Raw genomic sequence first — 25,284 nt, 5'->3', positions numbered from 1 at the left:
AAATATGTTAAAGGATTTATTAAGGTAAAATGAATTATTAAAATAATATGACTCATTTACAAATCATGATTTATAGGTTTCGAGAGCTATATTCCAATGTCTTACCTGTGATTTAACATATTAAATTAGGATTGCCAATCTGGCTTCCTTTATATCACTTGTGGCTAACAATGTAAAGGTAATAAACACTTTTCTCCCTTCAGAAAGGATTTGGCGGTGAATGGGAGCTATTTAACATTCTACTGTATGGATATACTATAATTTTATTAATGGCCTTCATTGATGGCTAGTTAGGTTGTTTCCTGTTATTAGAAATACATATCCTTGTCTATTGGTATGTTTTTGTGAGTATATCTATAGGGCATATTCTTAGAAGTAGAATTTCTGAGTTAAAGGATATATATTTCTTTCATTTTGAAAGATATTAACAAATTAACCTCTAAAAAGGTTATTCCATATACACACATACCACAGTGTATAAGCATCCATGTAGAATTTTAATGGTAGCACAAAAGAAAAGCTTCTTCCCAAGTCAGTTAGTGCTTTCCTAACCCTTTTATTCTCGTGATGTCAAATCAAAGAAAGAAGGAATTTCTCCAACTATTTTAGCATAGCCATACCCAGTGTTTATCCAAGTACCCAGGAGCATCTAAAGACGATTAAAAGTGAGAAATTGTCTGTTCCTCTTGCTTCCAGACATTACTAATTATCAATTTTCTATTATCAGTTATCTTGGACTAAGAATATATGCTAATAGTAATAATTTCTTTTGCATTTTGGAATAAGTGTGCCTGAATTATACTTATTCTGTCATCACAGCATCATCTTACTCTTTCTGCTATGGTAGTGATCATTCTATACTGTTTTAAGGAAGAACTCCAAAATCAATGCTAAAAGAACAGAGGCCTATTTGAGTCACTGCCAATAAGTAGAAGTAAGATTAAAAGAATTCTATTACTCACAGCAATACAAAGAGACATCATCTACAAAATCACAAAACAAGGTTTAAGGGCTAAACCTTGAAGTTAATGTGTTTACAGAGTACTGTTTTCTCTTCTAGAATTAGCAAGAGAACTAGATTTCACTGAGGAGCAAATTCATCAAATACGAATTGAGAACCCCAACTCCCTCCAAGACCAGAGCCATGCACTGCTGAAGTACTGGCTAGAAAGAGATGGGAAACATGCTACAGGTAGGTGGGAAACTATATGTCAGACGCGTGAGACTAAATGGGAACATTTTGCTCACTAATCACATTCTTGCAAATTCAGCAAGATAATAAAATAAATGCCATCAGCCTGGAATACTAGTAGGACAAATGAGACAAGCTTCTGCCATTTCTAAAATATACATGTTGCATGAAAAATCTTGCACTACATGCCCATAAACAATGCTAACTAGTGGGAAGCAATATCAGCGCTGGCTGCTAACAGGAAGGTTATTGAAGTCCTAAAATTTTCTGAATATGGTAACGAACACAGTTGCTTTAAGTGGCCTATTGATAGTTGATTGTCTTCAACTCCTGCTTCCTTTACTCCTAAGTAATTTAAGTGTGGGGAAGATGTCAAAGAGATATTCATATAATGGTTTATTTGTGGTATCCTGACGACTTTGAATAAAATGGGAATTGATGCATACCAAAGCTTCTTCTCATCCCTCTGCTGGTCTGAATGTACCAACTCCCTGAGAGTCTACCTAGGGATCCCCCCTGTTTACACTCGGTCCACACTTATCATTCCTTCCCTTTACTTTCTTCTAGGTGGGATTGCCAGATTTAGCAAATAAAAATACTAGACACCCAGTTAAACTTGGATGTCAGATAAACAACAAAAATGTCATTAATATAAGTATATCCTAAGCTATATTTCAAAACCCTGGTGGCATAGTGGTTAAGAGCTACGACTGCTAACCAGTTCAAATCCACCAGTCGCCCCTTGAAAACCTTATGGGGCAGTTCTACTCTGTACTATAGGGTCACTATGAGTCGGAATGGACTCAACGGCAATGGGTTTGGTTTTTTTTAAAGCTATATTTGGAGCATAATTATAAAAAAAGTGTTTTGCTTGTATGTTTGTATGTTTTTATCTGAAAATTAAACTTAAATTCAACCGGGTGTCCTGTATGTTATCTGGCAACCCTACTTCTGTGCCATCTTTTTTGCGCCTGTCTCTTTGTTTTCTGTGTGTTTATTTTTAACAAAGACCCTTAATTGGGCTCTGATTGTTTTCTGTGCAAAATATCAAAGATTTAGTAAGACATCTAAATGAAGGAAATTTTAAAATGATTAGTTTTCATATGTAATAAATATTTTTTTTCCTAATATCCCAGATACTGGTCTTATTGAATGTCTCACCAAGATCAACCGAATGGATATTGTTCATCTCATGGAGGCCAGCACGGAACCTTTCCAGGAGCGCATCAGTCATAGCTATGCAGAAATCGAACAGACCATTACACTGGATCATAGTGAAGGTCAACTGATGTGTGTGTGTGTGTGTGTGTGTATGTGTGTCAGTATGTATGTGTAGTTAATTCAGACAACTGGACTTATTCTCTCCTTTTTTTTTTTTAATAGGGTAAAATATGGCTTTTGGGGATCATATATTCTTTTCCTCACTACCCCCAGCTTCCCAGTCCATTTTATGGGCTGCCACCACCACTACTCATTCTTTGTGATTTCACCATCAACATGGATGATCCATCCAATGCCCTGTTCTCTCAGTTTCTGGATTGTACCTCTGATACTTGCATTTGTTACTCTATCTTTAGCCAGCCTTTTCTGTGCTCACAACCAAGATCTTATTATTACCAATAACTGTATTACTTCCACCTCCTAGTTAGAAGCATTATACTTACTCCCTCTTTTACTTCTACACCGAAAATTCTTCAAATCCCCTGGCATCCCCAGCCATTAGCCCTACCAACTTTTTACTATTACGATTTCTCTAAACATTTCTCATTCATTTGAGCTCTCTGTCATCTTTATTTTACATATTCTCTTCTTTCCTTCTAACCTCCAATATGTCTCTTTTCTTTATTGCCAGCTGTCCAGATTTCATATTTTTTTGAAAAATAGGAATAATCAGATGCAAATGTGCATATTCTCCTACCTCAAAATGTACACACCTAAATTTCAACACCTATACTCTACCTTAAGGAGCCCCGGTGGTGCAGTATTTAAGCACTTGGCTGCTAACTGGAAGGTTGGCAATTCAAACCCCCAGCTGATTCATAGGAGACCGATATGGCAGTCTGCTTCTGTAAAAATTTACAGCCTTGGAAACCATGTGGGGCAGTTCTACTCTGTCCTATAGGGTTGCTATGAGTCAGAATCGACTCAGTGGCAACAGGTTTGGTTTGTTTGTTTGCTTATATTCTACCTTGCCTCTTTTTACAATGGATGAAATTTCCTTGCTTTCCTAAAGCCATCATCTCTTCTTATGTACCACATCTCATCCTATTTAACCCAATCAAGGACTTCACTCTTGCAGTTACCCACGCTGTCTCCTAACAACTGGACCATGACTGACAGCATTAAAACATACTTTAATTGGTCCCATCTTTAAAATCAAAGCAAAGCAGACAACTCTCTTTACCTCATATTGCGCCCCCTCCATTACTGCTCTGTTTCTCCATCCATTTAATAGAAAACTTCCTCAAAAGAGTAAACTGAACTTACTAATTCTGCTTCCTCTCCTCCAATTCTCTCAGAACTCTCTCTAGAATACACTCCAATCAGGCTTTTACCATCACCACTCTGCTGAGAGCAATCTTGTAAAATTCTCCAGTTATTTCTGCATTGCCAAGCTTTGTTGGATATTTTTTAGTCTTTATCTTATTTCACCGCTGAGTAGCATTTACACAAATAATTGCTTCTTCATAAAATGTTTTCTTCACTTATTTTCCATGCCACTCCATCTTCTGGTTTTCTTTCTACTTTACTGGCTGTTCAACATTAGTATCCTTTCCTGTAGCTTCCTCTTTTTTTATATATTTAAATGCTGGTGTGTCATGGTGTTCATCAAGAGCCTCATAGCTTGTCCCCATCTCCCATCTTTTTCCCTCACTCACTAGTCTCAGACACTTGGTCTCTTTCTCTGTCCCCTGAGTATCCCAAGCACTCTCCTGCTTCAGGGCCTTGGTTGGTACTTTCTGTTTCCTCCACCCTTGAGTACTTCTCGCTTAGATCATCAGGTGCCTTTTCCTCATTTCATTCAGGCCTCTGCTCAGATATCACCTCCTAAGAGCACTCCTTCCTGACAATAGGGCTATCTAAAATACTAGCCCTCTTTATGCTACAGTTTGACCCTGGTTTACTTTTTCTGGTAATATTTACCATAAATATATATCTGCAGAAATGAAAGTTCAGTGAAGGGAAGGCAGGAGCTTTTTCTATCTTGCTCACTGTTATATATTCAGCTTCTAAACAGTGATTACTACATAATTGATGTTCAATAGATTTCTGTTGAATGGATGAGTAAATAGATCAATGTTTATCACTCCTCTGCTAAAAATTTTTCAATGACTCCTCATTGCCCTGGGGTATAAGAAAAATGCCTTTGCATGGCATAAGAAACCCTTCATAAAAAAAAGTGCTAACTCAGAGAATTGTGGTGAGGGGTAAACAAGGCAGTACTTACAAGCACTCAGAACAGTGTCTGACACAGTAAATATTTAGAATGTGTTAGCCATTATTATTTATTATTGATATTCATGTTATTACCTGTCACTTGTCTTGCCGCTTAGATTCTATTCCCCGACTATCTCAGTTGATGCCTACTCACCATGAGGTCTCCTTACAATACCACACTCTTTGTGATTCCTTTCCTAATTTTTTAGACCTGGGTTGGTGTGGCTGTTAGTTGGCGAGTCAGCTCCAACTCATAGTGACCTTATACATAACAGAATGAAACTTTACGCAGCCCTGCACCATCTTCGTGAGCATTGATATGTTTGAGTTCATTGTTTTGGCTATTGTGTCAATCTAGTTCATTGAGGGTTTCCCTGATTTCTACTGACTCTCTACCAATGTCCTTTTGTAGCCATTAGTCTTTCCTGGTAACGTGTCTAAAGTAAGTGAGTCACAGTCTCACCATCCTCACTTTTAAGGAGCATTCTGGTTTTATTTCTTCTAAGATAGATTTGTTCATTTTTCTGGAAGTCCACAGTATAGTCAATATTCTTTGCCCCACAGTTTGAATGTATAAATTCTTCTTCTGTTTTCCTTTTTCATTGTCTAGCTTTTGCATGCATAGGAGGTGACTGATGAGACTGTGGCTTGGGTCAAGCACGTTGGTCATTAAAGTGACATCTTTGCTTTGTTCTCTGAGTTTAAACCTCAGTTAGGCACCCCCATGTTCATTGACTGGGACTTTTAGGCCAGTCACTGTCTATTTTAACTGACTTTTACTTGCCTGGGCCCCCCAGATGGTAAACATCTTGAAGTCGGAGACGGTATCTTGTTCACCATTGTAACCCATGGGCCTCTAACAGGACATGGCCCATAATAGTTACTTAATACATGTCTGCTTAATATAAGAGAAGCTTCAAATAAATACTTGATTTAAATTGTTCTTCCCTTTAGGGTTCTCAGTACTTCAAGAGGAGCTATGCACTGCACAGCATAAACAGAAAGAGGAGCAACCTGAGTCTAAAGAAAGTGAGACCTGTGATTGCCCTCCCATCGTCTCAGAGGAAGATATCTCTGTTGGCTATTCCATGTTTCAGGATTACATCCCCAAAACTGAGGGGGACACCTCAGCAGCAGAGCTCTTATCCCAAACTGACAAGGAGCAGGTTCAACAGGATTTCTCAGGGAAAATGCAAGACCTGACTGAAGAGTCATCTCTTGAACATCAGCAGGAATACTTGTGAGTTTCCAAAAAAGCCTTGGCGATGTAATTCCAAAGAAACCAGCCAGTATGGCTAGGGTGCATATGTGTACCATATACAGGTACAAAGAGTTTTTCAAATCATTTTAAAAGAAATCCACCAATAACAAATGTCAGAGATACAGAAAAAAAGGCAAGACATTTGAGAGGCAAACTAACAGTGTTGTTGGCACAGACCTACTTAAGACAATTTCCAGTTGTGTGACCTTGGGCATGGCCTTATGCCTTTTGAGCCTCCATTTCTACACTTATAAATTATGTTAATATCACAGGGTCAAATGTCAAAAAATAGCCTATGAAATCATTGTTTAAACTATAAAATTTCATATAGACAGCAGAGTTTATTAATTGTAAGATTATTGCACCTCACTTGCTCTGTAATCTGCAAATACAGTAATTATTGTGCCCAGGCTGCTTTGGAGTATGAATAGTGATGCATAGGTAAAGCAACCCACTGTATATTCCAACAAAGCTACGAGGTGGTTAATATTTATATTAAAATATGTTAATATTTTAATAACAGAAATTATTAACACAGATACAAGACTATTAAAATGAGGTGAGTGGGGTTTGGGGTGAGAATGAAGAGAAATCTTCTAGAGAGCTTATGGCTAAAGGAAGCTGCAGAGTACAGTTCAGCGCAGAACTTAAATAAGCAAAGGAGAAAGAAAGTTGTTTAAATGATACTAATTGTCTAAGAAAAAGAAAACAGATCAGGCAAACGTGTCTCTAGCCCTGAAATCAGAGAATAGTGTGTTGTGAGACTGCATCACAGCATATCCTTTGTCATTAGTGACTTTTGTTCTGGGGTCACTGGAACTTGAGGAAAAGAGGATGAAATGAATACTGAAATAATCTCTTCTTCCTTCTGAACTGCTCCCCTGTTTTAGGAGTGAGCATAAAGAAAAGGTAAAGAAAAAAAAAAAAAAACTAAAAAAGAAAAGATGGGGGAAAGGGAGGGGATAGCAGAAGAGAATTGGGAATTTAATATCTACATGGTAACAGGAAATTGCACTAAATACAAAAAAGCAGCAGAACTTATTTAGAAATTATTTCTTATTTAGAAAGTAAGATTCTGAAAGGTTGCATCGTAGTAACTCCAGCCTATGGGAGCAGAAAAGTTCCAGTGTCAAGAGATCCTCTGTTAAGTAATCTAGTTTTCCAGAGGGACAACAGGACTATCTCCATATTTACAATATAATAACTATACGAATACGGAGATTTCTATATTGCTTTTCTTTAATTTTACCACGTTTTGATTCTTGCTTCAAAAGCCTTATTATCTATATGTATTTTAATGTAAAACTCCTCAGAGCCTTAATATCAATTATTTCCTTGCATTATCAAAGAAGGAGCCCTGGTGGTGTAGTGGTTAAGAGCTCTACTGCTAACCAAAATGTCAGCAGTTTCAAATCCACCAGCCACTCCCTGGAAACTCTATGAGGCAGTTCTACACTGTCCTGTAGGGTTGCTATGAGTCGGAATCAACTTGATGGCAACATGTTCATTATCCAAGAAAAGTTGAAGTTATAATTTATTCACTTTGTAGAAGTCAGAAACTGTATGATATATTTTAAGATATTTTTTATCTTTAGAATACATCATTCCCTGCCAATGCTAGAGCAATTAGCTGTAACTCTATCCTGTATCTTATAGTATAGTTTTTCTTCGAATTTTATTTCTTGGCCAAATTTCACTTCTTGGTCAAAATTTTCTTCCTCAAATATTATTTCTTGACCAAATTTGCAAAACCTATTTTGACTGAGGTCCCTGGATGATGCAAATGGTTTGCACATGGCTACTAACCAAAAGCCTGGTAGTTTCAATCCACTCAGTGGCACCACAGGAGAAAGCCCTGGCAATCTACTTATGTGAGATTGCTCTGACACACATGGGGTCACCATGAATCAGAATGGACTCAATGACAATATTTTTGTTTTTGTTTTTTATTGTGCTTTAGATGAAGGTTTACAGATTAGTTTCTCATTAAACAATTAATAAACATATTGTTTTGTGATATTGGTTGCCAACCCCACAACATGTCAACACTCTCCCCTTCTCGACCTTAGGTTCCCATTACCAGCTTTCCTGTCCCCGTCTGCCTTCTAGTCCTTGCCCCTAGGCTGGTGTGCCCATTTAGTCTCATTTTGTTTTCTGTGCCTGTCTGATCTTTGGCTGAAGGGTGAACCTCAGGAGTGACTTCAGTACTGAGTTAAAAGGATGTTTGGTGGTCATACTCTTGGGGTTTCTCCAGTCTCTGTCAGACGAGTAGGTCTGATTTTTTCTTGTGAGTTAGAATTTTGTCCTACATTTTTCTCCAGCTCTGTTTGGGACCCTGTATTGTGATCCCTGTCAGAGCAGTCAGTGGTGGTAGCTGGCACCATCTAGTTGTGCTGGGCTCAGTCTAGTGGAGGCTGTGGTAGTTGTGGTCCATTAGTCCTTTGGACTAATCTTTACCTTGTGTCTTTGGTTTTCTTCATTCTCCCTTGCTCCAGATGGGGTGGGACCAGTGGAGTATCTCAGATGGCTGCTCACTGGCTTTTAAGACCCCACATGCTACTCACCAAAGTAGGATGTAGAACATTTTCTTTATAAACAATGTGATGTCAATTGAGCTACATGTTCCCCAAGACCACGGTCCCCATCCATCAACCCAGTAGTTTGGTCCCTCAGGGAGTTTAGATGTGTCTATGACGGTTCCATGACCTTGCCTTGGTCAAGTTGTGCTGACTTCCCCAGTATTGTGTACTGTCTTACCCTTCACCAAAGTTACCACTTATCTATTGTCTATATAGTTGTTTTCCCTCCTCACCCTTCCTCTCCCTAGTAACTATCAAAGATTGTTTCTTTCTGTGTGTAAGCCTCTTCATGAGTTTTTATAATAGTGATCTCATACAGTATTTGTCCTTTTGTGATCAACTTATTTCACTCAGCATAATGTCCTCCAGATTCATCCATGTTGTGAGATGTTTCACAGCTTCATCGCTCTTTTTATTGTTGCATAGTATTCCATTGTGTGTATGTACCATAGTTTGTTTATTCATTCATCTGGACAATGGGTTTTTTTTATTTTGACTGCTGTGGACTATGAAGACAAGCTCCCTCTCCCTTCCAACCCCTTGCTTTATGCATATGCTCCAGGAGTATAATTTGGCTTTTTCATTTCAGTGTGACAACCCCAGGAACAGAAGTATCAGAGACTCTGAAGTCTCCAGTGGTATCTGGATCTCCTAGCAAGATACCTGAGGAAATTAGCACCCCTTCTGAGGAGGAGAGGCCATACCTCCAGACCCCAACATCCAGTGAGTGGGGAGGCTCCCCAATCGTGCAAGAACCAGAAGAGTCCCCAGTGCAGAGAGAGGAGAGTTCTCCACGAAGAACTAGCCTTGTGATAGTGGAGTCTGCTGATGACCAGCCACGAATCTTTGAAAGACCCGATGAAGATGTAGCTTTTCAAAAGGTAAGAATCCCCTTCTCCATTTCCTTGCCCAACTGTAACAAAGCTACAACCCTCCCCCAATTTCCATTTCTCTGATGGCTTATTGTATCACTTCAAATCAAAAAGACTTGCCAAGTTAATTTTCAACCAAGACCATGTAAAGCTGTCAATCCTTTTAAAATCTGAGAACCAGTGAATCTAGAAGAAATGGTATACAGTTCCAATTCTAGTGATTTGACCAGGAGCCTAATTTTATAATTAGAAACCTTTTGCTAAGAAAATCGAACACTATGGTGAGACAATGTATCTGACATTGCTTTTGAAAATTAGTAAACTTAGGCGGGAAGAATAGTGATAGGGATTGACAGGGTCCCAGGTAAGTCTGTCCACCATGGAAAGTGCTGGTGCCCACTCTCTGTATGGATCACTGTGTGTTCATGTAAGTCAAGTAATGTAATGGGTAATGGGCATACCAACTGTGGGTCTCAAGTGAAGTTTATCTCTCAAAACAAATTTTTTCTCATTAGAGGATGGATAATTTCCAAATTACGTTTATTTTAAGAATGACTTAGACGAACGTTGTACCTGAACTTACTGATATTTCTAAATGTCAAATTGCCTAGTAGTTTGGTTGTAAAAGGGGTGGTAACCATCTTAAGAAATTAATTTAAACCATTAGTTCTTGAAACGGTGCCTGTATGGTTAATACCTCAGAGTTAACTGGGAAACTTGGTCCCTCGTGAGCTCCTGAATCAGAATTAATCCCTGGGAAGAGGGGAACACAAACGCAAGAATCTACGTTTTTAATAACTCCCCAGTTGACTCTTAAATACAATAAAGTGTAAGACTCTGTTTTCATAAAACTTAATATTATCTTTCTTCTTTAAAATAATATAATTTAAAAATATTTTTATCTCAATAGGATTTTAGATCATTAATATAAGTCTTAGAAATGAAAAAAATAGGCAAATAAAAGAATTGAAATTATTTAGGAGGAAAAAAGTGATATATTGGGCATAAGAACAACATTTATTTTTATTCCCTATGAGAGTGACATCTACTCCCAGGATTTATATAGAATCATAACTAAAATTAGGGAAGCTCCAGGCAGATGAGATCTGTGTCCTGTTTTTGGTAGTTATCTTAAAGAATGAATTCATCCCATGAATGAAGTTTTATTCCAAGTTTGATTTTGCACAGAATTATTCATTTCAAAATTTCTTGACTTACATGAACACTAGTAAAAATGTTTCATAGATACTATCGTGGCTTAACAGTTAAATCTAACCTAAGAATCCATAAGCCAAGAGAAATAGAAACTTGAAACAATTGTGTGCATAATTCATATATTTAGTCTATTTCATACATTTAAAGAAATTTCGATAATTCATTCTGCATTTCAAATAGTTTATATAGATCTGTTCTATTTATTCTATATGAATATCCACTTCTCTGTCTTTAGCTTCCCATTTTGACTCTTTTAACTTCTCAAAACCCTAACTTGACCATTTAATCGTTGTCACTTTCTTGCTGAACATATTTTGAGACAGCAGATTCCTGAGTATTTAAAGTATAATTTGGTTTAGAATTTATATGTTTTCATTTAGCAGAGAGGAGTATAAAAATGTAATTTTGGTATTTTAAAATATACTGAGCAAATTTAGTTGTTCGTTTTAAACAACATTCCATCAGGAAAGAGAGATTCAAGATATAACTGGAAGACGTGTTGTAATCTGTAATTATGTTCTTAGCCTTATCTCTAGCTTTGTGCCAGACGCAAAAAAAATTTATTTGCCCCCACATCTCAACTTCTCTGTGGAATGAGTCTAATATTATTCATACACAGCTTTTATTTTTATTCCAGGGAGATGAGCTACTGGCTAGATAATAGTTATAGGAAATTTTGACTCCCTGCAGAAAGTTCTGCTACAAACATAAGACATTCCTACACCTTTGAGTTAACAATTCCAAGCCTAAGCAGGAATGCCAATGACCAAGCAGTGTTTATTATGCTGTTTACATTCAGTTATTTGTTAGGAGTATAAGTCCAAGAAATAACATGAGCAAGCTGCTTTTCTTCTGACAGATTTTGACAGATGGGTTCTTGGGCAGCTCTCAGAGTGATAACTTGTTCCCAGAACTTTATTTTTCATTCACTGGACAAAAAACTCTTTTCTCCTTGAAGTTTGAGACCATCACACACTGATACTATTTCCATGTGTTTGCATCACTGCTGACTTTTCCACGAAAGCCTTCAGAAATAAAAACTTTCAGAACAGTGTTAGCTAAAGCAGAAACCAGTAGTTACGTTCCTTAGCACATTAAACCAAACAATGCTTCCATGCTTCCACCAGGAGCTAACAGAGGAATTAGGTGAGCTAGAGGCCAGCTCAGATGAGGAGGCGATGGTAACTACCAGGGTTGTCCGCCGACGAGTGATTATTCAGGTACCAGCTGTTAAATTACTGCACGTCCGGGATAGTTCTGTCCCTTGGAACCCTTACAGAGTGACCAGCCTGGAGCAGTGAGGGCTTGGCATGCTCCTTGGTTAGTGCATGGCCATTTGAAAGCAGATCCAGTAACTCTTCTAATTTTTGTTTAAAAAGAAATGCAGTGGTAATGACATTCACAGCCTACCTCCAGGAAATAGTGAGCCAGCAAGATTTGGCTTCTTTGGTTCCACCCCCCTCACCTCTCGCTTGTCTGGTTTTGGTTTGTTTGAAATTTTACCTAACTTTTCATCAGATTCTCCTAAGCATGTTATCCCCTACCTTTTTTGTTGTTATTCTTTTGAACAAACTACTTAACAGGATTTTTGCCTCTCAGCAATGCTTCTCAACAGTGCCTTTCATTTTCTAACACTCCTCATGTATAAGCACTTGGGAGTTAGTTCCTGAGAACTGGTGCTGAAACAGTGACCTGTTTCTCCCGACTGTTTAGGGAGATGATATGCCTGACATACCACCCGAAACAGTCACCGAAGAAAAATACACTGATGAGCATGGACACACCGTGGTGAAGAAGGTATTGTCGATTGTATGCTAATTTGGTTGATTGCAAACCTCCTGTTTAATATGTATCAGTGCTATGGTATTAGAAAACAAGATACATGAATAAAATGTATTTCAGGTTACTAGAAAAATCATTAGGCGGTATGTATCCTCTGATGGCACAGAGAAAGAAGAGATTACAATGCAGGGAATGCCACAAGAACCTGTTAACATCGAGGAAGGGGATGACTATTCCAAAGTTATAAAGCGCGTTGTACTAAAGAGTGACACCGAACAGTCTGAGGTGAGAACGTCTCACATTCTCCAACACTCGCTTATGAAGAGGGGTAAAATAGAACTCAAAAAAGGCAGACCAGACTGTTTATTCATATTTGTCTCACTTTTGCTTGTTTTGCTTTTAGTTCCACATTTTTTTTTCATGATTGTGTGTAATTTTTTAAAAACCATCAGGGAGATTTGTAGCCATGTTACTCATTGTCTTTGTCTTTCTATTCTCAATTTATCTCATAGCTGACTACAGCAGAAATCCAAAAGTCAAATTAAAAAGAAAAAAAAATTCCCATTTGCTGGGCAAGCATTATGTTATTTAGGAACCAAGTAGAAATATATCACTGGTACTTATGCCTCTTTAGCAGACTAGCCTTCTGTAGATCATGTTGGATAAATATTTGATATTCAGAACTTCTGCATTTAGAGTCACTAACAGCAGGATCCAGAAAACTCCTTGGTTCATTGTTTTCTTTCTTTCTGTTTTACTTCCCTCTTTGAGGGATGTTTACTCATTTTGACATAATTTGTGACATTCTCACAGTTTTACAATTATTCACATCCTCAAATTCTTAATATTATAGGTGTGTGATTCTCTTCACATCTACTTCTTCCATTATTCATAGCTTTGAGAATTCCTCCTTTGAAGGTTAATGGTATCTTCATAATGCCAAAGCAAACCATTTAACGGTGGGAAAAGACAGTTTGATCCACAGGTTGTTATGTCCGCGTTACGCTAAGTAATCTGTTTCTTATTCATGAAACTCACTGATAAATTTCCCTCAAGTGACTAAGTGGTTGATTTGGTGCTGTGTAGATACAGACATCATATAGACATTACTGAGTAATTATATTTTACTTTTTCTAACTCTGCCCATCTTTTCCAACATACTGTTTTCTGGAAGACTGGTATATAATACTGTGGTTAATACTTTTTTTTTAAAACACAGAAAAATTGATTATTGTTACATTTTGGCAGTCAGAAATTGTATACTGTGTGTCCTTCATTCATTAGGTAACTTTGTCAGAGCCCAGCATTTTGTCTGGTACCTCACAATTTCAGGCTGAACCAGTGGAAGGCCGTAGAGTCAGCAAAGTTGTTAAAACAACTATGGTACGTGGAGAGAGGATGGAGAAACATCTGGGGGATTCTAGTTTAGCCCGTGATCTTCCTTCAGCCAAAGATGACTTTGAAGAGGTATAGAAGCATCATCATTTTGTTTTTGTATCTACTTTATGTTTGCTTTGTCTTTGAAAAGAACATTGTTTGTTATTGTATCATCTTGTACATGAATTCATGGAAGACTGAAGAGTAATTCAAGAGAATAGAATTCCTGCTTAAATAACTTGTGCAATGAAGTAGTGTTTCCTTAACCTATAATGCTCATCAGTGTCATCTCAAGAACTTTTAAAAATCTAGAACACCAGGATTTGTACCTGCTGATTCGGAGTTAGAATCTCTAAGTTCTGGGGGTAATTGTACATCTTGTTTTAAAGTCTCAGACATGACTTACACTCCCAATTAATAAGGGGTGGAAATAAAAGATGTTCCAAAGTATCTTTGCTAGCTAACATTCTCAGATATTGCCAATGATAGACATTAAAGAAAATACAGATATGCTCTGTATCCATAAATTTTAAAAAAGTATTTCTAATTCTTTAAGGTCTGATTACCAGCAATTAGTAAAGGGCCCACAGTGGCAGGTCTACAAACACTTACTACAATTCCAGAAGACATTGAAAACCAGAACAAGTTTTATAAGTCAGCAGCAAACTGATTTGGCAGTAAAACCTGACCTGAAGTGACAAGGAAGTATTTATAGTCTTTTTTTTTTTTTTTAAATCCTACTTAGAGTGAGTAGTCATGTGTTTTTCTGCCTATATATTAATGAATTTGTAATATACAGTATAGGTATCGTATTACCTTCCAAAAATTAAAAAAAAAAAAATCTGATTTCTGAAACATATTTGGCCCAAGGATTTCAAATAAGGGATCATGGAGATGTGCAAACGTCTACAAGATATTTTTTGCTGTTGAAACAATTTTAAGTTAAATGTGTGTTCTCTTCTATGCCTACCATAGGTATTGAGATTATAGATGAATGAAATGCACTGGGATGTTTAAAAGCATACCTTTTTTAAATACGTTTAGTTCTTAATGTTTTGGCAATTGGCAGCCTGGGACTATTAAAAGATGAATTATCTGAGTTATAGACTTTGTGCCATTTTTGGTTGGTTGGTTGGTTGTTTCTTTTTGCCTTTGATCATTTTATTTACATTAGATTCTCCGTGGGAGAATGGGTGAGGCAATGAGGAAACTAAAAGTCAGTCAGTATTGACACTGGTCAGCAGCTTTTGTAAAGTAGTATAACACATCTCCCTTACAAATAGAACAAATTTAAGGGACTTGTTAAATAATATTCAGTACTTAGGTCTGCTACTAAGAATTGTTTGTGTTTGTATTGCAGATTGATTAAGCAAAGTAATAGATTTTCTTACGATGGGATTTTGTCTTTTTGGTTTTTTTTTCCTACTTCAGGCTTTGAGTTATACAGGTAGCCACATGAAAATCCACTTTCCCAGTTTAGTAGAGAATGAAATCCTGAAAGAGGATGGAACAGTAATTAAAAGGTTTGGGTTAGCATGGGGCAATGCTTTGTGAACTAACACTATTAAAAAGTTTTGCAATTTAAAAAGAAGACTAGAACCCCTAAATATACCCTAAAATCTCCCGGGGACTGCTGACACTCTTTGTAGCTGGCTTTTGGTCAAGTGGTATATCTGTTATTGTGTCGTATCTAGAGTCTCCCCTTGATGCTTTAAAAGTAATATTAAGGCACAGTGCCGGCGAGACATGTATTTATACAACCTGACACCCTGGGTTTTAGCAAGCCATCCATTTAGTTGTGGCCCACCAGCTAGGGTGTACCATTGTGTTGGCAGATTTGGAGAGCATAGGAAAAGAAATCTGATCAATTGCTCACAAATTAATCTTGTGACCAGATACATTCAGCTAAATATTAGTAAATCATTACCTGAATGGTACATGCTTTCCTTTTTTTTAACAAATGGTTTCATGATTCTGCATGTGAGTGGCAATAACATGAGCATGATTTTGATACCCATGAACCTGAATGTAGCTAGTGATGCTGAAACCAAGGCTTTGACTATGTTAAGAAAGTGTTATGAGAGCAGTCAGCAACACATTTTTATGCATGTAGAAGGGGGTTGGCTGTGAGGTTGTCTGGTCTGCCGCTGTCTGCATCACTGATTTGATGTATAACTTTGGCACACATCCCCTTGGTCTGCTCTTCTTTCTTTCTGGTCCTCTAGCAGCACTGTAAGTATTGAGATAAATAGTGAAAAGGCACAATGGAAATCTGAGTTACTGTTGTGCTTTTCACTCTATTGAAAAGGAGAGAACAATTGTCATTTATAGTACTCTGCAATGCTATTTTAAGCCTCTAGAACATAATAATTATGTTCCTGCATATTGATTTTAATTCCAGCAAAATTAAAGGTTGTGTCACAATTCCACCCTCCAATCAAATGTAAAAACCAGCAGCATCTAGGAGTTTAAAACAGCATAATTGCTCTTAGAATTTTAAAAATGCTACATGAATTAAGGATAAAGTGCTTTTTATGCTCTGAATTTTAAGTCTTTTATCCAGTTATTCACCAGGACCCAGATAAACCTTGGATGCTCTAGTATCATGGAATCATCACACTGGAATAAATTTAGAGACCAATTCATCAAAATTCTCATTTATAGCAGGAGAAATTGAAGCCAGGGATGTCAACAACTCAATAGAGTTTGCACAGCTAGTTAGTGGTAGGACGTTATTTGTAACTGCTGAGGACATTTTGCCATACCCACTTCTCCCCTGACAAACACGTGAGTAAAGTCATTCCTTTGCTTGAGTCCTACACATGTGCATTTCATAAACACACTCACGTACATGTGCATGCACAGAATACCAGGAAATATCATATGATAGAGGCTTATACTTGACACCAACATTGTAATCTCTTCTGCTCCCTCTTAGGAAAAATAGTTAGATATTTGCCTTTTTAAAGAAAAATAATCTTTCAGTCGTTGGGACCAAATCTGACCTTTTAAGCAAGAGGAACAAATTTAAGTTTTCAGATACAAAACAGTCCTTGTAGTATCAAAGGAAGGGGTGGGGAGAGGGATAAGAGAACACAAGAGAATAAGGAAAAAGGAAACAACGTTAGCTGCTTTTTCTCTGCATCCTCCCAGTGAAAACCAGAAATTTCAGAATTTTTCTAGTCTTCTTTTTCCCTCCCTCCAATTTTCCCCACATCACTCATCGAATTCTCTCAATACGAACTTTTTTTGTATCAGCTCCCTTCTCTATCTTCTCAGTTGCCACACACTAATTTCAGGCTCTCACCTCTTTTTTCCTGTAGTATTGGTAATTTCCTGACTGGTCTTAAGGACTCTAACCCTGTTCCCTGTGATTTAGCTAAAGTAAAAATCTCATCAGATGGCACCTCTGCTTCCACTCCTTCAAAGGTGCTGCATAATATTCTGGATAAAATTCAAACTCTTTAGTTTAGTACACAAAGCTCTTCCCAATCTGTTCTGTACCTGCCGTTCCTGCACACTGCACTTCATGCAGTGCCCTGAGTATATTGTGCTAGTCTCCACCTTGCTTTCAAACATCCTGATCCCCATTACCCAAAAGCTCCTTCCTTACTTCTACAAAACACATCTCAAATTCCCTTTTCTGGGTTCTGCCACCCAGCTCCCACAACCGGTCTAATTTAAATTCCTCTGTTTTATGCTCTCATTTTACCTGTGTTATTCACACATTCATTCAACAAACATTTACTGAGTGCCTACTATGTACTGAGCTTTCTGCTAGACCGTTAGAACCCATCCATTGCCCACTGCTGTGGAATCGATTTTGACTCTTATGACACTGTGTTGATTTACGTTTGTCTTCTCCCCACTAGAACATAAGTTCCCTGGAGACAAGATTCTATTCGAATACAGTGTCTAATGGATGGATGGATGGAGACTTTTTAGGATAACTGAAATGTTCCTTATAAGAGACAGTGCTCCTTATAATCACCAAAATATTTTTATTTTAATCATTTTATGTGAAAAAAATCTAAGATGTAATATAACCTCCCTGCCTTCTAAAAAACATAATAGAACTATTTGACCCTACTAAATCACTCAGTCTGTCAATAACCACTGCTTTGTCAGTGAGTTGGACTGTGGTGGCTTGCCTGTTGCTGTGATGCTGGAAGCCATGCTACTGGTATTTCGAATACCAGCGGGGTCACCCATGATGGGCAGGTTTCAGCAGAGCTTCCAGACTAAGACAAACTGGGAAGAAGGACCTGGCAATCTACTTCTGAAAACTGGCCAGTGAAACCTTATGAATAGCAGTGGAACATTGTCTGATATAGTGCCAGAAGATAAGCCCCTCAGGTTGGAAGGCCCTCAAAATACAACTGGGGAAGAGCTGCCTCCTCAAAGCACAGTCCACCTTAATGACATGGATGGAGTAAAGACTTTGGGACTTTCATTTGCTGATGTAGCACAACTCAAAAGTTAGATGAAACAGCTACAAACATCTATTAATAATCAGAATGTGGAATGTACAAAATATGAATCTAGGAAAATTGGAAATTGTCAAAAATGAGATAGAACACTTGAAGATAGATATCCTTGGCATTAGTGAGCTGAAATGGACTAGGATATTGGCCATTTTGAATCAGACAATCATATGGTCTACTATGCCGGGAATGACAAATTGAAGAGGGATGGCATTGCATTCATCATCAAAAAGAACATATCAAGATCCATCCTGAAGTACAATGCTGTCGGTGTTAGGATAATATCCATATGCCTATAAGGAAGACCAAGTTAATATGACTATTATTCAAATTTACACACCAACCACTGATGCCAAAGATGAAGAAATTGAAGATTTTTACCAACTTCTGCAGTCTGAATTGATCCAACATGCAATCAAGATGCAATTATAATTACTGGTGATTAGAATGTGAAAGTTGGAAACAAAGAAGGCTCAGTAGTTGGAAAATACGGCCTTGGTGATAGAAATGACACTTGAGATCATATGATAGAATTTTGCAAGACCAACAGCTTATTCATGCCAAATATCTTTTTTCAACAACATAAACAGCAACTATGTACATGTGGACCTCATCAGATGGAATACACAGGAATCAAATTGGCTATATCCATGGAAGAGACGATGGAGAAGCGGAGAAGCTCACTGTCATCAGTCAGAACAAGGCCAGGGGCCTGCTGCAAAACAGACCATCAGTTGCTCATACGCAAGTTCAAGTTGAAACTGAAGAAAATTAGTCCATGAGAGCCAAAGTATGACCTTGAGTATATCCCATCTGAATTCAGAGACCATTTCAAGAACAGATTTGAAGCACAGACCACTAATGATTGAAGACCAGGTGAGTTGTGGGATGACACCAAGGACGTCACATGTGAAGAAAACAAAAGGTCATTAAAAAGACAGGAAACAAAAAAAAGACCAAAATGGATGTCAGAAGGAAGAAGTGATCATGTGAAAGAGCTGAACAGAAGATTTCAAAGGGTGGCTGAAGAAGACAAAGTAGAGTATTATAATGACATGTGCAAAGACCTGGAGTTAGAAAACCAAAAGGGAGGAACATGCTCGGCATTCCTCAAGCTGAAAAAACTGAAGAAAAATTTCAAGCCTCAAGTTACAATATTTAAGGATTCTATGGACAAAATATGGAACGATTCAGGAAGCATCAAAGGAAAATGGAAGGAATACACAGAGTCACCATACCAAAAAGAATTGGTTGATGTTCAACCATTTCAGGAAGCAGCATACAATCAGGAACTGATGGTATTCAAGGAAGAAGTCCAAGCTGCACTGAAGGCATTGGCAAAAAAACACATTTCCAGAAATTGACAGAATACCAGTTGTTGAGATGTCTCAACAAACTGATGCCACACTGCAAGCGCTCACTTACCTATGTCAAGAAATTAGGAAGATAGCTACCCAGCCAACTGATTGGAAGATATCCATATTTGTATCCATTCCAAAAAAAGTTGATCCAACAGAATGTGGAGATTATGGAACAGTATCATTAATATCACACGCAAGTAAAATTTTGCTAAAGATGATTCAAAAACTCTTGCAGAGACAGAGGATCCTGGACAGAGTGGGAAAAAATTGTAGAACAAAAAATCAAATTCACAAAAAAAGACACACTGCTCTGACAGAGACTGGAGCAACCCCTGAGACTATGGCCCTAAGACACCCTTCTGACCTGGAACTAAAGCCATTCCTAGAGACCACCTCCCAGCCAAACAGTAGACAAGCACATAAGATAAACAATCCCGAGAGGAATGTACTCCTTAGAACAATCAATATAGAAGATCAAAAGGGTATTAATTGCCCAAAAGCAAAGATGAGAAGGCAGGAAGATATAGAAAATTAGGGTGAAAGAAAATGGGGAACCCAAAGTGGAAATGAGGAGAGTGCTGTCACATTGTGGGGAATGAAACCAAGGTCATGAAGCACCTTATGTACAAACTATCAAATGGGAAACTAATTTGCTCTGTAAACTTCCATGTAATGCACATTTAAAAAAAAAAAAAAAGTTGCTGCAGTGCACTGACAGGGAACTGCCAGAAATTCAAGCTGGATTCAGAAGAGGACGTGGAACCAGGGATATCATTGCTGGTGTCATCTGGATCTTGGCTGAAAGCAGAAACTATCAGAAAGATGTTTACCTCTGTTTTATTGACTATGTGAAGGTATTCGACTTTGTGCATCATAACAAATGATGGATAACATTGTGAAGAATGGGAATTCCAGAACACTTAATCATGCTCATGAGGAACCTGTGTATAGACAAAGAGGCAGTTGTTCAAACAGAACAAGAGGATACTGTGTAGTTTAAAATAAGGAAAGATGTACATCAGGGTTGTATCCTTTCACCGTACTTATTCAATCTGTATGCTGTGCAAATAATCTGAGAAACTGGACTATATGAAAAATAATGTGGCATCAGGATTGGAGGAAGACTCATTAACCACCCTCAATATGCAGATGACACAACCTTGCTTGCTGAAAGGTAAGAGGACTCGAAGCACTTACTGATGAAGCTTTCAGTGTGGATCACACCTCAAAGTAAACCAAACAAAAATCCTCACAACTGGACCAATAAGCAACATCATGATAAACAGAGAAAATGTTGATGTCAAGGATTTGGTTTTACTTGGATCCATAATCAGTGCCCATGGACACAGCAGTCAAGAAATCAAACAATGTATCGCATTGGGCAAATCTGCTGCAAAAGACCTCTTTCAAAGTGTTAGTAAGCAAAGATGTCACTTTGAGGACTAAGGTGTGCCTGACCCAAGCCATGGTATTTTCATTTGCCTCATATGCATGCAAGGCTGGACAATGAATAAGGAAGACTGAAGAAGAATTGATGCCTTTGAATTATGGTGTTGGCAAAGAATGTTGAATATACTACCGACTGCCCAAAGAACAAACAAATCTGTTTTCGAAGAAGTACAGCCAGAATGCTCCTTAGAAGGGAGAATGGCGAGAGTTTGTCTCACGTAATTTGGACATGTTATCAGGAGGGACCAGTCCCTGAAGAAGGACACGATGCTTGGTAAAGTAGAGGGTCAGTGAAGAAACGGAAGACCCTCAGCAAGATGGATTGACACAGCAGCTGCAACATGGGCTCAAACATAGCAAAGATTGTGAGGATGGCACATGACTGGGCAGCATTTTGTTCTGGTGTACGTAGGGTCACTATGAGTCAGAACTGCCTCAAGGGCATCTAACAACAACAACAGCAGGGAGAAGAACTGAGAGTAAAGAAAAGACAAACATTTTCAAACGGGTACAGGAAAATAATGTTATGAATAATAGAAATATAATAGTTATAACCCCTTTTCTCAAGTAACCACCAGTCTGATGAGGGAGGCAAGTAATCAGTCTGTTAAATGACAATATACTAATACATACAATGTGCAGACAAAGTGTGTGGGGCTAAGGTAGTGAGAGAAAGGATTTGTCTGCCAGTGTTTTGTTTTTTGTTTTTGTTTTTTAACTCTTTCTTTCCCTTCTTTGCCACCTCTAGATGAAGCCACAGCAGGTGTGGCAAACTTCATCTCTTGTTTGGAGCCCTGGTGGCACAATGGTTAAGAACTTGGCTGCTGACCAAAAAAAAAAGGTCAGCAGTTTGAATCCACCAGCTGCTCCTTGGAAGCACTATGGGACAGTTCTACTCTGACCTATAGGGTCGCTACGAGTTGGAATCGACTCGACGGCAACGCGTTCCTGGATATTGATAGGATAATATTCCAGTTTCCAAAGATCTGTTTTCCATGGAAAAGTTCTTCGAATATAATTTTTTGGAAGTTTTGGTTGGGCTGTGACTCTAAGGATCAAGGTGGCAGCTAAGGTGTTTTAAGTAAATTAAATTAAAAACTCTTTGCCTGGCAAACAGTACTTAAGGAATCACTATTCCAGGATGAACCAAGCTCTTTAAATCAGTGCAACTTAATGGAAACATGAATGTTCCGTGATTACTTTTGAGACAATTACATTACAGCAGGTTTTATTTATTTGAAATAGTAAAATTTTAAAAAATACCTCTGTTCCAAAACATACTTTTTAAAATCCCATGAATCATTTCGGATAGGAGAACTATGTTTCAAACAAAGTCATGAAAAGATGGCTGTATTTGCTATATTAATGGATCAGTGTAGAAGAATTTAGAGGCAGAACAGTAAGTACCCTTCACACACTGAGCAGTACTTTAATATAATGGTTACCCCCACACCTGTTGTTGTTACGTGACTTCAAGTCCATTCCCACTCATAGCAACCCCATGCGATAGAGTAGAACTCCCCCATACGGTTTTTTAGGCTGTAATCTTTACAGTAGCACTTTGCCAGGTCTTTCTCATGCAGAGCCGTTGTGTGGGTTCAAACCACCCATCTTTTGGTTAGCAGCCTAGCCTTTAACTGTTGCGCCACCTGGGCATCTTTTACCCCCACGCTTAGTGGCTGCCTTTTAGCAGTGGAGAAAGATCATAATTCTCTTTCCTGCTTCTTTCAGGACAACGATGAGTAAAGCCAGTACCCAGAAGAGGGCTGTGGTGAAGGACCAGCACGGAAAACACATTCACTTGGAGCACCTGCAGGATGTACCAGAAGCATTAGACCAGGACGACCTCCAGCACGACCTCCAGCAACTCCTTCGGCATTTCTGCAAGGAGAACTCAAAGCAGGAGGCCAAATAGGGGCTGCACAATTCTCACACCAGAAACCACATACTCTTCAATATGCAACTTCCCGTTTCATTAGTGAAATGACTGTAACTGGCCTAATTCATGGGACACCCTGACATTTCTATTTTTAGCAAATACACTGCATTTTCCTTTAGTTTTCCCCATCCTTTTTAACTGTCCGCTAAGTTGTGACCAAAGATAGCATCCTTTCTTCTGGATGCTGTATCCACTACTTTGTTGTGTTTGTGCTAACCTGGGAACTGGCCACCTCCATTGTTCTTTGCTTCTGCACAAGCTCCATGAAAATCCATTGATCAGAAGAACTTCACCTGCAGACCTCTTCAAGTGACGACATGTAGGAATCCCTCAGAGGGATGTCCATGTACAATGTATATAGTTGAAATGCTCAGATGAACAACATATTAAAATTAAAACCACTGCCTATCATAACTACACTGGGCATCATGGAATAAAAGTCCTCTAGAAATTGATGAACAATGGTTAATTAAGATATTGCTAACACAATCGAATGATAATACAGTTCTACTGCAAAAGAAGCACTTCAGACCTATCATGTCCTTAGAACTTCCAGAGTAGCCACTGCTCCTAGTTAAAGATGGGAGGAACTGTCCTTATTAAGAAGTAATTGCTGGTGCTGGCCAGCCCTGATTTATGACTCTCCAAAAACCACTCGGAGGGAGGGGAGGGAGTGAGCAGAAGGCAAACAGAATGGAACAATGAGGTATTCAGTTGCTAGCAGCTACATCCTGTGGCATCTAGCATCTTCAGGTCTTTTAGATTTGAACAAGTTGGCAGGGTATTTTAAAAAGCTATAACTACTGTAGTTTTCCAGTTTTCTTTGCTGCTTTAGCAAACCATGCTGTCTTACTGGTGGTACTTTCTTCTGTCCACTGCACTGTAGATAATTCATTGGAAACAAGATTTACCCACTACCAAAAGCTTAAACTCCTTCACTATGTTTGAGTGGTTTCTTCTTTTTTTTTTTTTTCCTTTCCAGGTTTATATCTTCTCTAATACCTGCATGTGGCGTTTAAAAATCAAAACCACAGTCCAAACCCCTCTTTTAATCACATTAATGATTTTCATTCTTTCTACACGGATCGAGCAGTTATCACTTTTCAGCTGGGTCTGTTTCTTAGCTTGCAGACAAGATTGAGAAATCTTCAAAATTTGGTTTTGGTTAAAAATGTTGGTTTATTTATTTGAAATCCAAACTCCCTTGGGAACGCTGAAGTGTGTTTGTGCACTTTCGTGTTTGTCTTAAAGAAGGGAATATAACAATCTGAGTGATTCCCATGTCCTATTCCTTATTCCTCTAGTGGTTGAAGCTGTGTAGCATTTTAACATATATATATATATTCACAAATATATTCATATAAACAGTATACATTTTGAATCAGTTATTTGTTAAAGAAAAGTATATTCAATGAAGATGACATTTAAAAAAAGAAAATCTATCCTCCAGGGATTGAAAATTCTCCAGTTCTATCTGGTCTTTTCCTGTTGTGCAAAAATGACTCAGTGCTCCAAATGTCAAAAACAAATGGGACAAACAATGGTACTTCATCATTTAAAATAACATAGTCAAGACAGAAAATTTTCTAGGAGGGAGGTCTCCCACAGGCCAAACCTCCTAAGCCTCTAATGTTAGCAGTTTTTGGCGGTCGGATAGGAAATAAAGCATTCTTTGGCAGCCAAAATGAGAGAGGGCCATGGTGAAACTTTTTGAGACACACTGTGGCCTTCTTGTCAAAACTTTCACTGGAGCTCAAGGAAAGCATTTCTGTTGTGTTATTTGCAGTGCAGATGATGTCTGTGTAACAACATAATGGTTATTCACCTTTTTTTTTTTGAAATTGATTTTGCTGTGTTATCAAAAAACTTGAATACTGTGAGAAGAAGTGAATTTTCAGTTGATGAATCAGCATCTTGTTCCCATGGTGATAACACTAATTGAATATATCTGTGAGGGCATGTATTAGTTAATGGAAAAAAAAAATACAACACTAACAATACATAGCTGCAATGTGTACAATGGCTGATTTAATTAAATAAAATGTACAAGTGTTAAATGTGGCAACAGTGATTTGTTCTTTTTTACCGCTAATCTGAGATTTCAGGAGAATAAGGGATTATTAAAGAGACGGATAGATTTGAAGCCAACAGGAAGACATAAATTGCTTTTTTTTTTTCTTATTGTTTTACTTAGCAGTTTTAGAGGCTGTATGCCTGGCACTGGGATAGATAGAAACACTTCCCTGCCCTCAAGGAACTTATATTGTTATTGTTACATAAAAGGAGAAAACCAAGGATTCACCTTTAGTTTTGAAATCTTGTTAGCTGCTTTGCA

At 38.0% G+C, this 25,284-nt stretch overlaps 1 protein-coding gene across 24 annotated transcripts in view; it reads left to right on the top strand.

Moving 5' to 3' along the window:
- Nucleotides 1–25,010, top strand: part of ANK2 (ankyrin 2) — a 773,539-nt gene extending 748,529 nt beyond the window's left edge. For 13 of the 24 annotated variants that reach the window (XM_023740207.1, XM_023740209.1, XM_023740206.1 and 10 more), the window contains 7 exons: nt 1,061–1,192; nt 2,329–2,472; nt 5,585–5,870; nt 9,060–9,351; nt 12,271–12,354; nt 12,460–12,624; nt 22,742–25,010. In XM_023740207.1, coding sequence (XP_023595975.1) covers nt 1,061–1,192; nt 2,329–2,472; nt 5,585–5,870; nt 9,060–9,351; nt 12,271–12,354; nt 12,460–12,624; nt 22,742–22,756 — 1,118 coding nt within the window. In that variant the 3' untranslated portion in view covers nt 22,757–25,010. Of the gene's footprint in view, nt 1–1,060; nt 1,193–2,328; nt 2,473–5,584; nt 5,871–9,059; nt 9,352–11,684; nt 11,778–12,270; nt 12,355–12,459; nt 12,625–13,623; nt 13,807–22,741 lie in introns of all 24 variants that reach the window. The other 11 variants (XM_023740202.1, XM_023740198.1, XM_023740192.1 and 8 more) reach the window with 4 other exon arrangements.
- The last annotated feature ends 274 nt before the right edge of the window (nt 25,011–25,284 follow it).

This window comes from Trichechus manatus, unplaced genomic scaffold, assembly GCF_000243295.1.
Source record: "Trichechus manatus latirostris isolate Lorelei unplaced genomic scaffold, TriManLat1.0 scaffold00150, whole genome shotgun sequence".
Taxonomy (NCBI): Eukaryota; Metazoa; Chordata; class Mammalia; order Sirenia; family Trichechidae; genus Trichechus; species Trichechus manatus.
The sequence above is the reverse complement of the archived record's forward strand: the minus strand, read 5'-3'. Positions and strand labels throughout refer to the sequence as shown.